Genomic DNA, 19,072 nt, shown 5'->3' on the forward strand with positions numbered 1-19,072 from the left:
TTCAAAACAAAGTTGTAACAGTACAATAGAAATTCCTACAGAGCTGAATTTGCTATAGGAAAAGCTTTGTAGCCTCAGAGATGGTTAGCTTAGCAGTACAAACAAATAGGCTCTTGACCCGAGAGACTTTCACTCTTGTAGGTAAAACGGTATCCCATAGATACACACCAATCTGATGAAAATCAATCCCATGTCATCTCACAGTTTAACAGCATTGTGAGTCTTTTATAACCTAAAGATTTAAGAGCAAGCTGTTGAGGAAATGTACTATACCTTCACACTGTCTGTTTTTCATGTTTCTCTGAAATCCAGGCTTACAGCGACAAAAAACAGATGTTTTTATTTGATTACAATATGCGTCATCTCCACATGGATTCACATTATCTTCACAGGTATATTCAGCAGGAGCTGGGATTTAAAAATGCCATCAAAACTAATATAATTCTAATTCTTGAAGTGGGAGTTTATTTTTTTTAAAATTTGAAATTATATTTATTATTCCATAGATAACTTTTTGAATTTATAAGATTATGATCTTCTCTCTAAAGCCCTCATTTCTTATAAAGGTGTAGAAGCAGATAAAACATAAACTCATTTACATTGACTATAGTTCAGACCAAACTGCCAATAGCTGATATTTACAGCTGTTACTGAAGTACACTATTTTGTAAAAGGAAGAGTCAACGTTTTTAATGATAGGTTGTCATTACTAAGGTACAAATGAGGACTACACCCTTCTCTAGGAACCAAAAGATTTCCTACAAGCTACCTAGACATGTGGCCATTAATTGCTAACCTAAATTTAGTATTCAGGAATTCAATCAAGGGTACTATCATGTTATTCAAACAAGTAGGCTAAATCATCAGTTCTTAAACTTTTTCAGCCTGGAAATATGTATGAGGAGCAACATGCTCCAGTGGTCATGGGCTGTTACACAAGTTAGGACAGACTATGTGTTATTTGTCATTTCTAGCATAGTAGTTGCAATTTCATAGCTTTATCTCTTATTCCAGAAAACATTATAGCATTCAAATAAGTGAGAGGGACATTATTATAAAAATATTGTTGGATTAGCTCTATTTACTGACATATATCAAGTTATTTTGAAATATGAAAACTTTATCAGAATTTTAGCCATTATTAATCTCCACTGACTTTTGAATATTTTATAATTAATTAAAGTACATCAGTGGAATTATATATACCTCAGTTGAGATAATACGTGGCCATATTGTAGCGGGTAATGCTTCATCACCCAGTGAGGAACAATTCAGATGCATAAATGAGAAAAAATAAAAGACTCCATAGTAGAAAGTATTTTATGACTTTTACAAGCAATCCGAATCTAAAGTTATAAGTTTGGTTATGTTTCTTAATTTGAAAAATTAGATATCAAACATTAAACACAAAAATAACCAAGGTCTAATAACTCAAATATCACCACGCTCCAAATGAATAAAACAAATGATGTCTTCAAGAATAACTCAGCAATGGATTAAAATCTTAAAACACTGAATACATTATTAACACCTTACCTTCTTTTAAACTAAATATCATTATAAGAATCAAAAATATTAAATTTATATTTTATAAAATAAAATATTAAGGGATACAGATTTCTTTGGTGACATCAAAGTCTGTAATTGGAATTTGAGATCTCAGGTTCGGCCCTAATAAGGGTACTTATTGTGAAATTGAACTTTCCTACCTCATACTTTTTGATATAATTTAAGTGGCATTGCAAGGTTGTGTTGGCAAGGGCTTGCCGCCCAAAAAGTATACTGTTTGAAAATAAACTTACTTATTCTGCAGCCTTGTTCATCTGAACCATCTCCACAGTCATCAAGTTGATCACACTGGAGGTCCATGGGGATACATTTTTTATTGCTGCAAGCAAACTCATCTTTTTTACATGGTCTTGCTTTATATGTAAGCTTACCTATAAAGTAATTAAAAATGATTAGTGCTTCACAGAATCAAAACAAATTTACTGAGTACACAAACATTCAAGATTTTACTAAACACTGTGAAAAACATGACTCCACAATCCATATGAAGCTCTTGGGCCAAATAAAAGAATTCTGAAATTCTGGATTTTTAGAAAAGTAACAGTGCATTTACCCTATAATAAGTAACACTATATTTCCATAGGAAAATGTTTGAATATTCACCCTAAGTGGGACTTTGTTTTTAAAGCATTACAAACTGCTCCAGACCAGTTTAAGTCAGGGTTTGTCACCCACCAAATGATTTTGTCGCATACATTAGCATAGTCTTTAGTTTTATTGTGAAGAAGGGATTGTGTATGCAGACATACATTCTTTAGTAGCACTCTCCCCTCAAGGAACTGTTTAACAGAGAACACTTTTATTTTATGTTTTAAAATATTTTATTTATTTATTCATGAGAGACACACAGAGAGAGGCTGAGACACAGGCAGAGGGAGAAGCAGGCTCCATGCAGAGAACCTTAGGATGTGGGACTCGATCCCAGGTCTCCAGGATCACGACCTGGGCTGATGGCAGTGCGAAACCACTGAGCCACCCGGGCTGCCCAACAGAGAGCATTTTTTACCACTATGTTTTTCTTTCTCTCACACAGTATTTTCTGGAATAAAGTATGTATAATCAAAGGAGACTTACAGACTAGTAGAGACTTTGGATAAAGCAGCACAACTCTACTATTCAAATGAATGTTAGCAGATTATTTTCATACCGTGTCAGAAGATCAAGTGTCTGAAAAAAATATCCTCAGACATGCCACATGGAAAATACTTCTTTTTAATTTTTTGTGCCCCCAAACCATTATATTATCTTGTAGCTGTCAGTGAATCAATTATTTCACATTAAATGGATTTACCACCACAGTGATCTTCATCTGAGTTGTCCCCACAGTCATCAATCCCATTGCATACTTGCTCAGGCTGCAGGCATATTCTGTTATTTCTGCATCTGTGAGGTCTTGTGGGTGGGCAAAGAAATTTGGCTGAAAAAAAAAAGAAAAAGAAAAAAGAAAAGCAGCTCCTTTGGGTACACTGAGTTATGAGGAATCATCCTTTCTTGGGGAGGGTCTTCCTTTTTTTGTTTTGTATTAGTTTTTGCTTTTTTTTTGTTTTCTTCTTTTCAAATCCTTAATCTGACTTTTATGAATATCTTTTGTTGTGGAAATTGCCTTCATGTAGGTACTGGAAAATGTGTGATAATAGAAGCTATGATCCTCGTTATTTATATTAACTACAGAAAAGAGTGCACAGCTCAAATGAAATAAAGAAAAAGAACCAAACTTCATGGTCTCATTTCCAGATGCCTTATCTTAGCTGACTTCACTTGGTGTACCAAATTAATTTATGCCTGCAGTTTATACAACATGGCAGGACACTAAGCTATTTGAAAGAGCAATTTCACACAGAATAGAGCTTGAGCAAGCATATGTTACAGGCCCAAATTTGAAAATAGGTCATCCTGTGAAAAAATGCCCCAACAATGCTATAACTGTGTTTCTTGCTTTGTATCTCTGTAAAGGAATGTGTAAATATATATTTGAGTCACGTAGGGGATCTCTGTTATTTATTTTTAATATTTATGGGTATATGTAGCTTTGTGTGTGTGTGTGTGTACGCGTTAAAGTGACAACAATGAAAGCCAGAGAATTTTACCATTGTCCTTTCTATTATTATCTAATCTGAAGACTTCCATCTCTAGAGTAGGATACATCTCTCATGACTCTTTATCCTTATGTGTGGAATAATCCAGGATTCTTTCATTGGTTTCCTGATCTCACTCGTGAATTCTCTGCTGATATTCTCTCTCATTCATTTTCATGGATTTACTTTATACTATACCCTTATGACTTTCAATTTACTAACTAATTTTAGCATCTCACAGTTGACTATAGGATATCTCTTCAAGAATTTCAAATTCAGGAAGTTCAAAACTCCAGACATAAGCTGGATTTCCTTCTCCCCAGACATAAGCTTTGTGTTATTTCCATGGTTCAGTTAGTAGCAAATAATAGCTACAAGTCTGGGGTTATCTAAATGCATTCCTCTTATTGACTTTCAACTCTTACTAGTCAACAAGTCCATTTGACACAGTCCCCAAATTTGCCTTCTTTTCTCCATATATACCAGCTATAATAACGCAGCTCTTATTATCTCTTACAGAGAAAATAACAGTAGAATCCCAAGTGTGTATGTTTCATTGCTCAACCTAAGATCTTCCAAAAGGCACCAGAACAATCACCTTAGACATCAATCTGATCATCTCTCCCATAGTTATCCAGCATTTTCAGAATAAAATTTAGGATACTTTACATGACAGGGGCACCTGAGTGGCTCAGTGGTTGAGCATCTGCCTTGAGATCAGGTCATGATCCTGAGGTCCTGGGATCAAGTCTGGCATCAGGCTCCCTGCAGGGAAACTGCTTCTCCCTCTGCCTATGTCTTTGCCTTTCTCTCCACCATGAATAAATAAATAAAATCATTTTTTAAGATACTTTACATGGCATAATAGACTGATCATTATTTTGTCCATACCACTCATCCCTGACAGTCTTAATATTCTATCAATACCATTTTATTAGCTCCTTAAGTATGCCACACTTCTTCTTGTATGACCTCCTTGGTTTAACTGAAATCTGGTTCCCACTCCAAGCATAGTTCCTCCCCTTTAGGTCTTTTAAGAAATATCTCTTAAATTTCTCAAACTTCATGTTATCTCACGTTCAAATATTCCCTAATTTCCAGCTTTAGCTTTCAGAACTTTTTTTTTTTATATCCTCACATCTGTTTTTAAAAAGAAACTAAAAATAAAAACTATTATTTTGATGGCCATTTGATTATACATCTTTTTTATTGCTATTTTCTCATCAACCTTGTAAACATCACCCCTTCCCAAGTTTATTAAAGACTGTAGACTTTCCTTCATCATTAAAACCCTCCATCCAAATTCATTTCAACATCCTAAATGACTGATCAACACTCGCCTTTAACAAACCAGCCAATCAATACCTGTACCTCTTAGCTCCTTGAGTTTTTCATACCCAATGACCTTTAACTCTAATTCAACTAAGCCACCAACTATCCTAGAAGGTTAGAAATCATCTATATCTATATATAGTAATATTTAGGGGACATCTGGCATCAATAAATTAATTCATGTTAAAATTTTTAATAATAGAAAAGGGCTTACTACCCTTATCTAAAACTAATTTTTCATATGCTCTGAAAATAATTTTTTCCTGACTTTTCAGGAACCTTTCCATCTTTCTTGATACATTTCATTACTTTGGTATTTCTCTTCCTACTTTTTTTTTCCAAATTATTTTGTGGTCACTCACCTGAGTCTTTTCCTGCTGCTTGTATTTATTTAGATGTTTGGTAGCCCTCAATATTCTATCCTAAGTCACTTCTCTTATATCTTACTCTCACTCAGCCTAAATCTTACAAATTCTGTAGTATTCATTACTCCATTTTATTCTGACTTGGACATTTATAACTCTAGATCAGCTCTTCAAGCTTTAGAATCAAACAGAGCCTACATGTAATCTGTACTTGAATGTTTCCTCAAGTATATCTCAAACCAGGCGTTTAATCTTTACTTTCAACACTGTTCCTTTTCCTATGTTACCTATGTATTCAACTGTGAAAGCACAAACATCCTACAAATTATACTTAATAACTTCCTCTTCCTTGTCCCATGTATCTAATCTATTGCTTAATCCAATTTATTTTGGTTTTTAAATCACCTTCAAATCTGTGTATATTTGCCATCATGTGATACCAGTATTTTAACCCAAGCTACTAGCATAGCTTGCCTAGAGTACAGCAATTATCTTACCAAGCCTTGCCCCTTTCAATCCTATATATGTAAAATATAAATATAACTATATGCCTGTTGTACTTAAAACTTTTTTAGTATTCTTTTATTTTTTAATATTTTTAAAATTTTATTTATTTATTTACTTACTTACTTTTAGAGAGGGAGGTTGAGGGGAGGAGCAGAGGGAGATGGGAAGAGAGAATCTTAAGCAGGCTCCATGTCCAGTGTGGAGCTCAACATGGGGCTTGATCTCATAACCCTGAAATCACTACCTGAGCTGAAATCAAGAGCTGGATGCTTAACTGACTGAACCACCCAGGTAACCCAAAACTTTTTGGATTTATTAATTACTTTTAGGCTAAATCTAAAAATCCTTATGAAGACTCACAAGGTTCCAGACTCTTCTGTCTCTTCAGTTTCATCCTAAACCAGCATCTACTTTGTTCTGTATTCTCCAAGCTCATGGATCTTTCAGTCCTTCCAGGAAGCTATGGTGTGCTCTGCCTCAGGGTTGTCTACATCTTGCCTACAACATTATGTCTTCCACCTTCCCTCCACCCATCCCTTTCACCTACATGGCCAGAACCCATTATTTTTATAAATTATGTGTGTGCACATATTTTTCTATTATAATTCAGAAACAACATAATCTCTGGTATAAACCCATTGTATAAGATTATGTAGAACTAAAACTGAAACTTCATTAGTTGTGCCTGCAGAGGACATTCTCCAAAGACTTTCATTTTTAAGTTCTAAATCCTTTTAAAAATAAGACTGCCTCTTTGTTTTTTATTCAATTGTAATGTCAGTAGTCAGTCATCATCTATCAAAAAATATTGGTTTAACTTGGTCCACCAAATAGAACAGATAACTTAAGTATATACACTTATGCTATGCTTTCTTTCATTCATCTGATGTGCTACTTAATTATTTCCAAATAATTAAATAATTAATAATTAAAATATCTTTAATTTAGAGGTGAAATGCATTTTTTATGGAGATTAGATGCAAAGAATGTGAAGAAAGGACGAAAAATGTTTGCTAGGTATAAGAAATCCTTTCCTTTGGTGGTATAAAATTGGACATTTAGAGTTGCTGGTTGCATAAGTACATTCCTGACAATTATCAGTTGAATAAAATGAATTTGAAGAAACACTAGATTTTGTTAAGATTTTCAGACTGAAATGTTATATAACTCCTAATTTAAGTTCTCTGCTTAGTCTAAATACATATGGATATGTTAATATATTTATAATTATAATGTAGAACATATATGAATAAATAATACATAATATTTAAATATATTAATATATACTCATATATTAAAATAAATCTATATGTTTACATATTAAAATATATCAATATATTTACATATTATCTCATATATATCCCTTCTCTGAACAACATTGGTCTCAGTAGTGGGTAACTTTTGGAACTACTTGATTTTATTATTCACATTTTTTCCATGTATTTATCCATCCAAAAAAAATGTTTTAGTCTAAGTGACCAATTTGATACAGAGCCAAAGTCCTTATATGAACCTTATATAATTCAAAAATTCAGCTACTCTTAATCCTCCAAACAGGCTATAAACTATCTTCTGAATAGTGTTGACATGTGCAAGTTCAGATTTAGGGGGATTTTCCATAAAGTCCTCAACTTTGAACAGAGTAATCTCCTATTACCTGAACAAAAGCTGTGTATGTAACTACCTAACCTCAGGATGGTAGACTCTGTGGTTTGTCTCACCACTTCATTGATTCATGCCAGTAAATTAGATCGGGAAATGAGAATATAATCTAGATCCATGTGACATGCCATACCACACATATCAGGGGCTTCATCAGAGTTGTCTCCACAGTCATCTTCTCCATCACACACCCAGAAATGGAGTTTGCAAAGGGAATTATTGCAGAGAAACTCATCTGCTCTACATATATTTCCTCCTTTATTAAAAAGAAAAAGAAAAAGAGACATAGAGATGTAGCATAATTAGTGCTGGCCAGCAGGACACACATTCTTCTAATTCTTAGCACAGTATTTATTTCTCACTTCCTTATATTATTTTCCTATACAGTACTGGGACAAGTAGTATCCAAGCTATTTTTTTAAGTTACTCATGTTTTACTTTTCAAAATAATCTGATATTATGCAGACATATATTTTTAAAGAAAATACCAATAAGATGATAGAAGAAAGTTTTCTCAAATGTAAATTATCTTCCATTTTACATGATTTTTATTTTACTATAAATAAACTTAACTTTAAGTAGTATTAATTTTCATTATAAAAGTTGTGTTGTTCTGGAAAGAAAAGATCCTTTCAAAACTGTTAGAAAATTCAGCTGTATCTGGAAACAAACAAACTGAATTGCTGAAGACAGAATAACCAATAAAAAGTGTTTTGCAATCACAGAGAATCAGCTAATTTTATAACAGAATTAGAAGTTGGTAATGTGGTGAGATATTACAGTCATCCTTATAAAAACTACAATAGCGTCCTTGGTTTTTTGTGTATTTTACAAATGTTTGCATTTTTTTCTCCTTTCACAATTAAATAGAAAACATCAAGAATATAAGGCTATGCTTCCACTTAAAATTAAGTGTATGGACCCAAAATACTAATAAACTTTGGTGATGTATCTAGATATGTAATAATATAGTGGAAACTGCAATGGTTCTAGGATTAGGAACTTCCTTTTTCTTGCTCTGGACAAGTCTATTAATTTCTCTGGGACTTAATGTCTTCCTATGTTATAAGAGAGGCATGCTTAAAGTGATTTATAAGATCATATTTACAAGCAGTACCTGGGAAAACAACACAAAGTAACTTTATGGGAATTCAGAATTAAAATAAATAAGATTGCTCTCAGAGAATTTCACTACTTATTTAAACCTCATACATAAAATAATAAATATGGTTTCTATAATAGATTTGATGACTGAAAGTATTAAATATTTAAAGTGAATATCTATTAAAACATGGGGCTAGGGAGTGATAGTGCTCATCCTTGTGAGACTAGAAAGTCCCAAAAGGAAGCATTGTTCATTTTGTGGATGCACTTTGGAGGCAATAATAAGTCTAGGTTAGGGTCAAACAGCTCATCTTGTTGAGTTCTGACTTGAAGACAAATCTTTAATAATTTAGGTGGAGTAGCAAAGATTTAACTTAGCACATGACAGAATGAGATTTAGATTTTAACATGATAACACTAGCAAGAGTATGGAGAGCTTGGAAATGAAGATAGCAAGAGTGAAGCCAAGTAGTCTGGAGGAGGGAAAAGACAATTTGAAGAGGGGTTGCAGCAGTGCAGAAGAGAATTGCTGGTATTTGATTTAGAGTAGCTACATTTGAAAGTGCTTTGGGAGGTGCTCCAGGAAGTAGAACCCTCAGGATCTCATAGCTAAAAAGATGAAGTGGCAAGGGGAGTGAGGAGTCAAACACAGTACTCAGTTTTTTTTTTTTTTTGGACAATTTGGTAAATATTGGTATTTTCAAAAATAAAGGAATACATCAGAAGGAGCAATATTAGCAGAAATAATGACACAATTCTTTTAAGGTACTTGTAAGACAACCACGTAGTGATATTTAATAGGATAGTAGATAAATGTATCTAAAATATAGGATAGGTTCTGGCCTGTAAATATGTAGCTGGAAATGATCAGAGTGCAGTTGTTATTTGAAATTTAGAACAAAACGAGGAAATCAGCATTTAAAGATTGGAGAGATAAAACGGAGGCTGCAAAAGGACAGAACATTAGCCAGAGTGGTTGGAGAAATACCTGAAAAGTGGTCCAACAAGAAGATAGTAGTTAGCACATTTATATAATGCTAAGAGAGGAGGTTCAGTGAAGTGGTGGTAGATTTAGTGAAATGTTTGTAGTTGGTTATTATTAGATGAAAAAGTAGTAGGGACTGTAATCTTTCATCCCTTTCCAGGAGTTTGGTCTTAAAGGGAAGGAAGAAAGGAGGAAGTTAGGTGTCGAAGAGATACCGGTTATTTGTATGGAGTAAAGCAAATATCTGATATCTTTAAGAGCTTCTGAGAATAATTCAATAGACAGAGTAAGCTTGAGGATACAGAAGAGAGTAAAGGTCATTGATACAACAAATTCCTTGAGAATTCAGAAAGTGTGAAGGATTTAAGATCTAAAGTAAAATAAATGGATTATCCTTAGATTGGAGCTGCAACAAATCTTCCATTTAAAGAAGAAGTAAGGGGGGAGAGGTTAGGCGAGGCACAGCTATCGGTAGATTTGCTAATTTGGTGACCAGATGCTGAATAAACCTCAAGATTTTTATTAATTTTGTGAAGTAAAAGGTGAGGAAGAAATTCAACTTTTTAAAAACCTGATAGGGTTAATGGTAGGGAGAGATGATTAGGGAAATATAGGTCAATTGCTTAGAAACCTAATAGTTGAAGCTGAGACCAAGCAACACACTCTAAAATATGGAAAAAGGCAAGTCTTTGGTGAATCCATCAAGGTAAGTTGATACTCACCACATAAGACTAACAATATAATATCTGGCATTGAGGTGCCCCTTTCTTTCAACTTCTGCAATGTTCAGTTCTAAAATGCCCTAATTCTGACAATAATTTCAATTATCAAAATTCATGCCAGAAAATATACTGCTATTTAATAACTCTGTCTGAAGACAATAAAAAGATAACATGTACAGTCTTTAGCATTAAAGAAACTTGAGATATTAATATTGATAGGAGGTGAGTGTTGCTTAATTCAGTATCAAAATCCATAGAATATGAAAGTTACATTCTTTCAGAGTAAAAATCCTCATGATTAAACCTCATTATTGCATGTTCCATTTTACAATGGATTATATTCAAACAATATTTGTGAACTCCTGACATCCTCTGATTACTACAGAAAATTTTAATTGTAGCCCATCAGTTTTGTTAAAAGGAAAAAAAAATGAGTTCCCAAAGGTATCACATTGGATAACATTATAATTAGCCCCGTTTAAGAGTGTTGGGCCTATTACTATTTTAATTAAGAAGAAGATAAATATAAATGAAATCACAATCACAACAATAAGACAAACGTTTTAAGATAACTTACTAAAGGCTTCCTATTGTATCATGAAGAATTTTCATTAAAAAAAAAAAAGTATCATGGGCCTACCATGACATCTTGAGTCTAACATAAAATGCTTTATTTTTGAAATGGCATGAGGCACACATAAGCAACAAAAAAAGGTATAATTTAAAGAGATTAGCTAGATCAAAATTCCAGTTTCCTAGTCATTAGTCATGTTCTTAATCAGCTCAACAGAAGATTAGAAAAATATAAAAGTGTATGTGTATACACACACACATATTTATAAACAATAACCTATGTTTAAATATAACTGAGCTTCTGTCAGATTCACTGAAATCTGGACAGGCCATAATCACAGAAAATAAGCATCTAGAGTTCCCATTTTAATTTGGGTGGATAGAATGTTTAATATATGATAATATTTTATAATTTTAATTAGTAGTTAACACACTTGTGAGCCGATGATTACTAAAAATAACAATTCTCAAAAAAATAAATAAAAAGAATAATTCTCAATCTTTCCTACCGAAATTGCTAGGGGAATAAGGTTTGGGAGCGAAGACAAACATCAAGTTTCCTTGAGGCATCATGTTTTACCTTTAAAAATATGAATGCTGTTTTTAATTCCACAGTATTTGGGGGTTCGTCTTTTTAAAGTAAAGTAAAAAGTGGATTCATTTGGAAAATGTTCCTACATGCCTACTGCCTTCCAGACCCTAACACTTAGTTCATGTGTCCAGATTTGGGATGAATGAAGTGAGATTTAACAGGAGAGATATTTATTCTGGCCTTCCATTTCCTCAGTGCCTTGAAGGACATTTATCCAATACCTAAACCACTTGCTGGAAGTAAGTTAAATACTAGAATTCTGAACTTGATTATGTGTTAAGCTACAGCCATACAGGACCAAATACTTTAACCACCATGATAATTCACTGGAATTTACCTGGCAAAAAGAAACCCAAGAAAAGTTAGAAACATGAATATTGAGACAAGGAGCTTCGAGACACATTTGTAAATGATTCAGTTAAAGGCCCTCCACTCTTTTTTAATCAGTAAGCTTAAATTTTATTTTATTTTATTTTTTTAAAGATTTTATTTATTTATTCATGAGGATGGGGGCAGAGACACAGGCAGAGGGAGAAGCAGGCTCCCTGCAGGAGCCTGATGTGGGACTCTATCCAGGGACTCCAGGATCATGCCCTGGGCCAAAGGCAGGCGCTAAACCACTGAGCCACCCAGGGATCCCCAAGCTTAAATTCTAAATAGACCCATTTTAAATCTAAAAGAAAACTCAGATTTCAAATGCTATAATGTTCTGTCTTTTTAACTATAATGTTTGATTTTTAACCTGGAATTCTTTGTTCAAACAAATATTTCTTACGGAATTTTTTTTTTTAATAGATAAATCCTGACAGGATTGACCTTACACACACACATATATCCTTACTTTCCAGATATTCTTATGGCTCTGAGAGACTTTTCACTGTGGTTGGATTTGATAATATGAAAAATGGGCACAGAAAGGTTCCTAGAAGTAAGACAAGACACTAGATCTCTTGAATCTCACTTCATTAAATTCTCTGTTTTATTACATAGTACAAAGTCTACCACTCTCTCCCTTTGAAATAATACTTGAAGACTCCTTAAAAGCTTGGGAAGCTTCTCATTATGCTTAATATTAAAACCAAATTCTATAGCATGAATCTTCAATTACTTATAGTTCCTAAAACACTTAAACTTTGTCTCACCTCTGAGACTTTGTGCACAATGATCCCACTGCCTGGGATGCATTTCTTCATTCTGTTTGCGTACCTAATTTTTTACATCAAGAAGCTCGCATTCCAACAGGGGAAACTTAGTCAACTTAATACAGAAGTAATTATAAAGAAGGAAGAATATGATAACAAGAATGCAATCAAGAGTTGCTAGGGAAACACCGTAAGAAATGGCAATTTGACTGAAGACAGTAGCAACCTAGTGGACTAAAGGATAGATATAATTTTCATTGGCAAAGGTATTGAGATGGAAAAAATAGCAGAGGGATCATGAAAGATGTTGAAAAGCATGAAAACTGTTGCTAGACTTATTCTTCAGTTTGGCTAGGATATATGATCCGTAAGGAGAAGTAATAGAGTATACGGGTAGGAAGTAAAATAGGATCATTCTCTTGTAACCCTGACGGCCATATTTGTACGTAACCAGGAAGGAAGAGCTTCGAGCAAACATTGATATAATCAGAGCTACGCTTCAATAAGCTGAACCAGGCAGCAGTGAGTAGAATGTGTTAGAGTCCAATTACATGGTAATACATGAGCCCAGGCAAGAAGCAATGAGAGAAAGACAGACTGAAATTGAGAGGATGGAGCTCATTAGCTAGAAAATGGAAAAAGATGAGTAATTTAATTGTCCTGAAGTCTTAGAATATGACTGAATTTAAGAACTTTCGGTGCCAGAAGGTCTACAAAGTTTACAGTCTCTAAGGTGACCAATTATAGATTGTGAATGTGAGAACTTATCCAAAAGTAGAAAGAGCTATTAGGGAAGTCTAACCTTTTACGGCTCTATATAAAGCACTGCAGATTCCAAATGAGAACTAGGATTCCTTCTGCTGAATATTACAATTCTTTATCAGGTTTGGGATGAAGGTCTTAGTAAATCATAAAGGTTTGATCTAGTATTAAACAACATGGAGGATATTTTTGAGTGACTAGATATTTACAGAAGTAAATATTTTAGAAGTATTTTACCTTTTTTTCTTTTTTTAGTTTTTATTTAAATTCCAGTTAGTTGGCATATAGTGTAATATTAGTTCTAGGTGTACAATGTAGTGATTCATCACTTCCATATGACAGCCGGTGCTCATCACAAGTGCCTTCATTAATCCCCATCACCTATTTCACCCACCCCCTCACCCACCTCCCCTCTGATAACCATCAGTTTGTTCTCTCTAGTTAAGAGTCTGTTTCTTGATTTGCCTCTCTTTTTTTCCCTTAGTATGTTTTGTTTCTTTTTTTGGTGTTGTTTTGTTTTGTTTTGTTTTGTTTCTTAAATTCCACACATGAGTATTTGTCTTTCTCTGCCTAACTTCTTAGAAACCTAATAGTATGAAGCTGAGACCAAGTAACAAACTGTAAAATATGGAAAAAGACAAGTCTTTGGTGAATCCACCAAGGTGAGTTGATACTCACCATGTAAGACTAACAATATGATATCTGGCATTGAGGTGCCCCTTTCTTTCAACTACTGCAATGTTCAGTTCTAAAATGTCCTAATTCTGACAATAATCAAAATTCATGCCAGAAAATATACTGCCATTTAACAACTCTGTCTGAAGACAATAAAAAGATAACATGTACAGTCTTTAGTATTAAAGAAATTTGAGATATGAATGTTGATAGGAGGTGTATAATGCTAAAATCTTAGCATTATCCATTCCAGGTCCATCCATGTCATTTCAAAGGTGTATTTACACCGTATAAACCCTGAATACATTTTCAAATGCACTGCAACATACTCAGTATCTTGTATCATCTCTGTTGAGGATATTCCAAATATACTGAAATGGAAAGTCCACTGAAAGACTTTTGTGACCAGCTTAAAAGAAATTTTGCATTTAAACAACATATTTAACATTATGAAAATAATAAGAGTTATGGAATTTGTGATCATTTGAAGCTTTGCCCCACAATTTTTTCGCTTTCATCTCATTAGCTCTAAAGTAGTAACAACTGCTGCTTTTAATGTAGTGAGTTACAATTAAAAAGTTATTATCTGCCAGGAAATATTTTCACATAGCTAGAAAATAATGTGCTACAAAATTGAAAGTTGTCTTCCAGACAGACAAAAAATGTAGGTCATTTTCTCAGCCATATAGCAAAAAGGAAATTTGGGACACAACCTGCAACCTATATATGATCTAGCAACTTAGTATGTGCAATATCGTGTGCCATATGTTATCATTCTTTCATAGTAAGACAAACAGTGTGGAAGAGAAAACATACACCAAAACTAGTTTTGTAGTAGTGGTTATAGTGGTTATATTCCCTGCACCCTTCTCTGGACCCTATCTCTGACCCAGCATCCTATCTGAGAACATGGTAGGACGCAATAAACACCTCTGCTTTGATTGCCTTTGTCATATGAAGATTGATACTTACTGTCTGAAATTAGCCGGATTTTGCTTACTCAGAACAGAATGTGCAATGAAACAAGAATGGGTAAAGAGAATCATTTGATGATCCTATCGTCTGCCTCTAACACACTTTTGATTCTGCACAACATTTTAACTGTCATTCTCTTATTCCCTGGCATGCGCACCCGTGTGCGCGGGCACACACACACACACACACACACACACACAGTACCTTACCTCTGTCACAGTTGTCTTCATCACTGCCATCCACACAGTCATGAATGCCATCACAGAGCCATCTAATTGGAATACAGTGGGCTTTATTCCTGCATCGAAACTGATCTTCCTTACATTCAGTCACACAGTCCATCTGTTCGAATACAAATGGGCACTGCAGTTTTCATTAATGATAATGACATAGTCAAAGGCAAAATAAACATGCAGCTGACAATATTGGAGATTTATTACACTGTGGGGCTTTCTTTTATTTTGACTTAATGAACACAACCTCTACAAATGACAATGGGGTTTAGTATACAAACAGCATGCAGATTCAGGTATTTGCTGCAATTACTGTATTCAGTGTACTTGTCCTAACATTTTAGGCAGTGCCAAGAATAAAGAACCTGTCTATTTTTATTACATTTGCTTTCCCGAACCTAATTCCTATAATTCAGAGATTTTAATCAAATGATAGATTTTACCTCATCTGAACCATCAGCACAATCATATTCTCCATTACATTTCAAAGATGCTGAAATACATCCTCGGCTGGCACATATATATTCACTTGATGAGCAGGTAGGAGAAGCTGCATATAATTATAAAGTTAAGATTTAGATTCAGTGAAATGAATGACTGGTTTGATAGATAAAAACATATCTATATATATATGCATGTAAAAAATTCATAGACAGTCATGAAAAATAGGTTATTTAAACTATATTCAAAATCTGATATTAAACATTTATTTAAAATGTGTCTCACAGTATTATTGCATTTCATTAAATATACTTTAATGATGTAATAGCCTGTTCAGTAAGTGTTCAACTTACTAAAGAAAGGAAAAAAACCTAAATATCCTCTATCTCTTTAATTTTGAAGAATTTCCATAACTTTAAATTATTTAAATATAAAGGCCTCAAATTATTTTTAAAATTATAATGGGATTTAGTGACCCCTGGGAAAGTTAATTTATATATGCATCATATAAAGCTAAAAGTAGAAATCTTGGCATGTTCTCATAGACCCCATGATATCTTGCTGGCTCTGTTGACATAAATGTCATATTTGCATAAGTTCTGAGAAGTATTTTTGTTTTAGGGTCTTAAACATGAATATATGTATAATTAGCTGAGGCTATAGAAAGTATTCTTTTATGACATAGAAAATAATATTAACATGGATATTTAAATTACTATCAGTACCAAATCTAATTAATCGACTTAGTAATTATGATTGTTGCCTTTGTCTACAAGTTTGAGTTTTCTAGGTTTGCACTCAAATCTCTGGGGTTCTTGGCTTTACGTTAGACAACTAGGCAGCCAAATGTACTTATAAAATGACTTTATGGTCTCAATTGTTTACTCCGAGGATGCTAAAAAAGCTTTTTCCTAGAGTTTTAGTTCCTTTTAATTGGCAGTGTTTGCCTAGAGATCTGTACTTATATGGATTCTGAGGACCAAATTCAGTAAGTAAAAAGATGTGATCAATTAGCAATATGGACCATGGACATTGTACTGGGACATAGCAATGTGTGGGTCCCGTATCTGCTACTCTCACCTGGGCTCTCAAAGTAATGCTTTTGTGGTTATACATAGGTTATAGTATAATTTTCTCCCAGTAATTTTTTTTTCTGTAAGATACTGCTATTAAAATACCTAAGGTATAAAAAATTAAGTTTTAATGAGCATATTTACAAAGCTATAGTTAAGGGATAAAAATGTATTTTGAATTGGGTGTTATTTTCCTGTACTCTGGTCTTGCTTCCTAATTTTATTTTGATTTTAGACAAAGATTCAAATAGAAATAATACACTTACACTTTTTCTCAGTTGGTATCCTGTTGAAACAACTGCATTCTGTTTCATGACTTAATTTCCATAACTGAAAACCTGACTTTTATTGCACTTATAATACTTTCAACATATTGCATTTTGCCATCTTGGGAAAACAATTCCAAATGGTGTGGAAAGACAGAGAAACCGGAAAATCTAATTTTGAGGAGTAATGCTTGGATCCCCAACATAGTAATAATCTTACCTGCCCAAACACTTTCAAAACATATGAAGGACACACCAATTAATTCATCTATAAATACTTCCAAATTTTATTTCTGACATAGCAAATGTTCATGTGCACTTGCCACTATTTTCGTTCATTATTGCCTACAGCGAAATTACACCTAGTTAAAATATCCACTCAATTAACTATCACCTCAATCATTTTACCTGGCTCACAGTGTTTCTCATCTTCTCCATATTTACAGTCTTCATGGCCATCACATTTCCATTTTGCTGATATACACTGACCATTGGAACACTGGAACTGATCTTTGGAACAACTTGTTTCACAATTTCTCTGTCAAAAATCACACAATACAGTCAACATTGAAGTTTTAGACAAATATCTACAAGGCCAAAAGACAGCTAGAAGCCTTATGAATAGAGACCTAGTAGTATAGAAACCATGACTGCCGCAAGAAACTCAGATGGTCACTTAAGTCCATGGTCATATAGCAAAACTGTAACAATTTTCTATTTTCATTGGTCTTTGTGAGTCATAATAAAAGAGAAAAATAAGAAAATATAGATCATATCATTTGCTCTGAGGGGATCATTTTCCAACAGACAGTTAGGGGGTAATGTAATTTTAATAATTATAGGTGACAATGAAGACAAGGGGGGATATAAAGGGTTAAAAAATTATTTCTAAGCAAGTACATTCAGTTAATTGGGGATGGAGTGGCAGGATGAATGTGAAACAAAGAACCTGAAGGTAAATCTATTTTGTGTCAGCAAAACTTCCCCATATGTCTTTCCTTTCCCCTTTTCCTCATGCCTTTTTTCCTCAGTACCTGTCCCTTCACAGTTGCTGTTTATAATCTTTCACCTCTCTTCCAACATTTGCTGCTAAAGAACTATGAAATGAACTGTCACAATTGTCACTTCTGCTAGCTTGCATACAGATTTTACTTGGAAGTCAAACAAGACAGTAGATACATCTTAGGGGAGCTTTCAATTCTTCATATGAGATCAATAAAAGGGATCCACTAGAAATTTACCTTCCCTGTGTCTGACCAGCCTGGTTGGTACAGGATGCTCCAGTGAAATGTCTTGCTGGGATGACATTTTTCTGTTGTTAAGTACTTTCTATTCTTGCCAAAATGTACTTGTCTGTTCCTTTCACAAAATGTGTAGCCCTCACAACTTATGAAACTCTCAGTAAGTGAAGCATGCTGAACTATTACTCCCTGCTTCTTCCCAGTGTCATCCCCATGTAAAGAAAGAGAGTTTACTTTCTAAATTCCTGTAATTTTCTCTTTCCTAGTGGTAGTTTAATTAGACTGCCTGCAATATAATTTATTTTCTTCTTTCTGCCTTTCTTCTTCCCTTCTTTTCTCAAGTATTGAGGATTTGCCAGTCAACAGAGTTTCTTAAATAAGAATCCAAAGAAGGGCAGCCTGGGTGGCTCAGCGGTTTAGAACCGCCTTCAGCCCAGGGTGTGATCCTGGAGACTTGGGATAGAGTCCCAAGTCGGGCTCACTGCATGGAGCCTGCTTCTCCCTCTGCCTGTGTCTCTGCTTCTCTCTCTCTCTCTCTCTCTCTCTCATTAATAAATAAATAAAATCTTTAAAAAAAGGAAAAAAATAAGAATCCAAAGAAAACTAAGATTTATTCCCTATATTTCATGAACTCATAGACTAAGGAAAGACCAGCACCTGGACCAATAATGCATTACTTGTGAAAAGAAATTAATATAATTTTAAACATATGGTTTCTCAAGGCTTTTAGGAAAGACTTCATAGAGGAAGTTCAAACAGAAATGGAATTATCTAAGGA

At 34.0% G+C, this 19,072-nt stretch overlaps 1 protein-coding gene across 1 annotated transcript in view; it reads right to left on the bottom strand.

Annotated features, from left to right (window-relative positions):
* LRP1B (LDL receptor related protein 1B) overlaps nucleotides 1-19,072 on the bottom strand; it is a 1,812,620-nt gene that overhangs the window by 112,394 nt on the left and 1,681,154 nt on the right. Inside the window, exons 69-75 of the mRNA XM_072757648.1 lie at nucleotides 17,462-17,591; nucleotides 15,717-15,823; nucleotides 15,250-15,382; nucleotides 7,644-7,766; nucleotides 2,861-2,986; nucleotides 1,803-1,940; nucleotides 274-408 (exon numbers count right to left, since the gene is read on the bottom strand). Of these exons, the coding sequence (XP_072613749.1) occupies nucleotides 274-408; nucleotides 1,803-1,940; nucleotides 2,861-2,986; nucleotides 7,644-7,766; nucleotides 15,250-15,382; nucleotides 15,717-15,823; nucleotides 17,462-17,591 (892 nt within the window). The remainder of the gene's footprint in view (nucleotides 1-273; nucleotides 409-1,802; nucleotides 1,941-2,860; nucleotides 2,987-7,643; nucleotides 7,767-15,249; nucleotides 15,383-15,716; nucleotides 15,824-17,461; nucleotides 17,592-19,072) is intronic.

Source organism: Vulpes vulpes, chromosome 5 (genome assembly GCF_048418805.1).
Source record: "Vulpes vulpes isolate BD-2025 chromosome 5, VulVul3, whole genome shotgun sequence".
In the NCBI taxonomy this organism is placed as follows: domain Eukaryota; kingdom Metazoa; phylum Chordata; class Mammalia; order Carnivora; family Canidae; genus Vulpes; species Vulpes vulpes.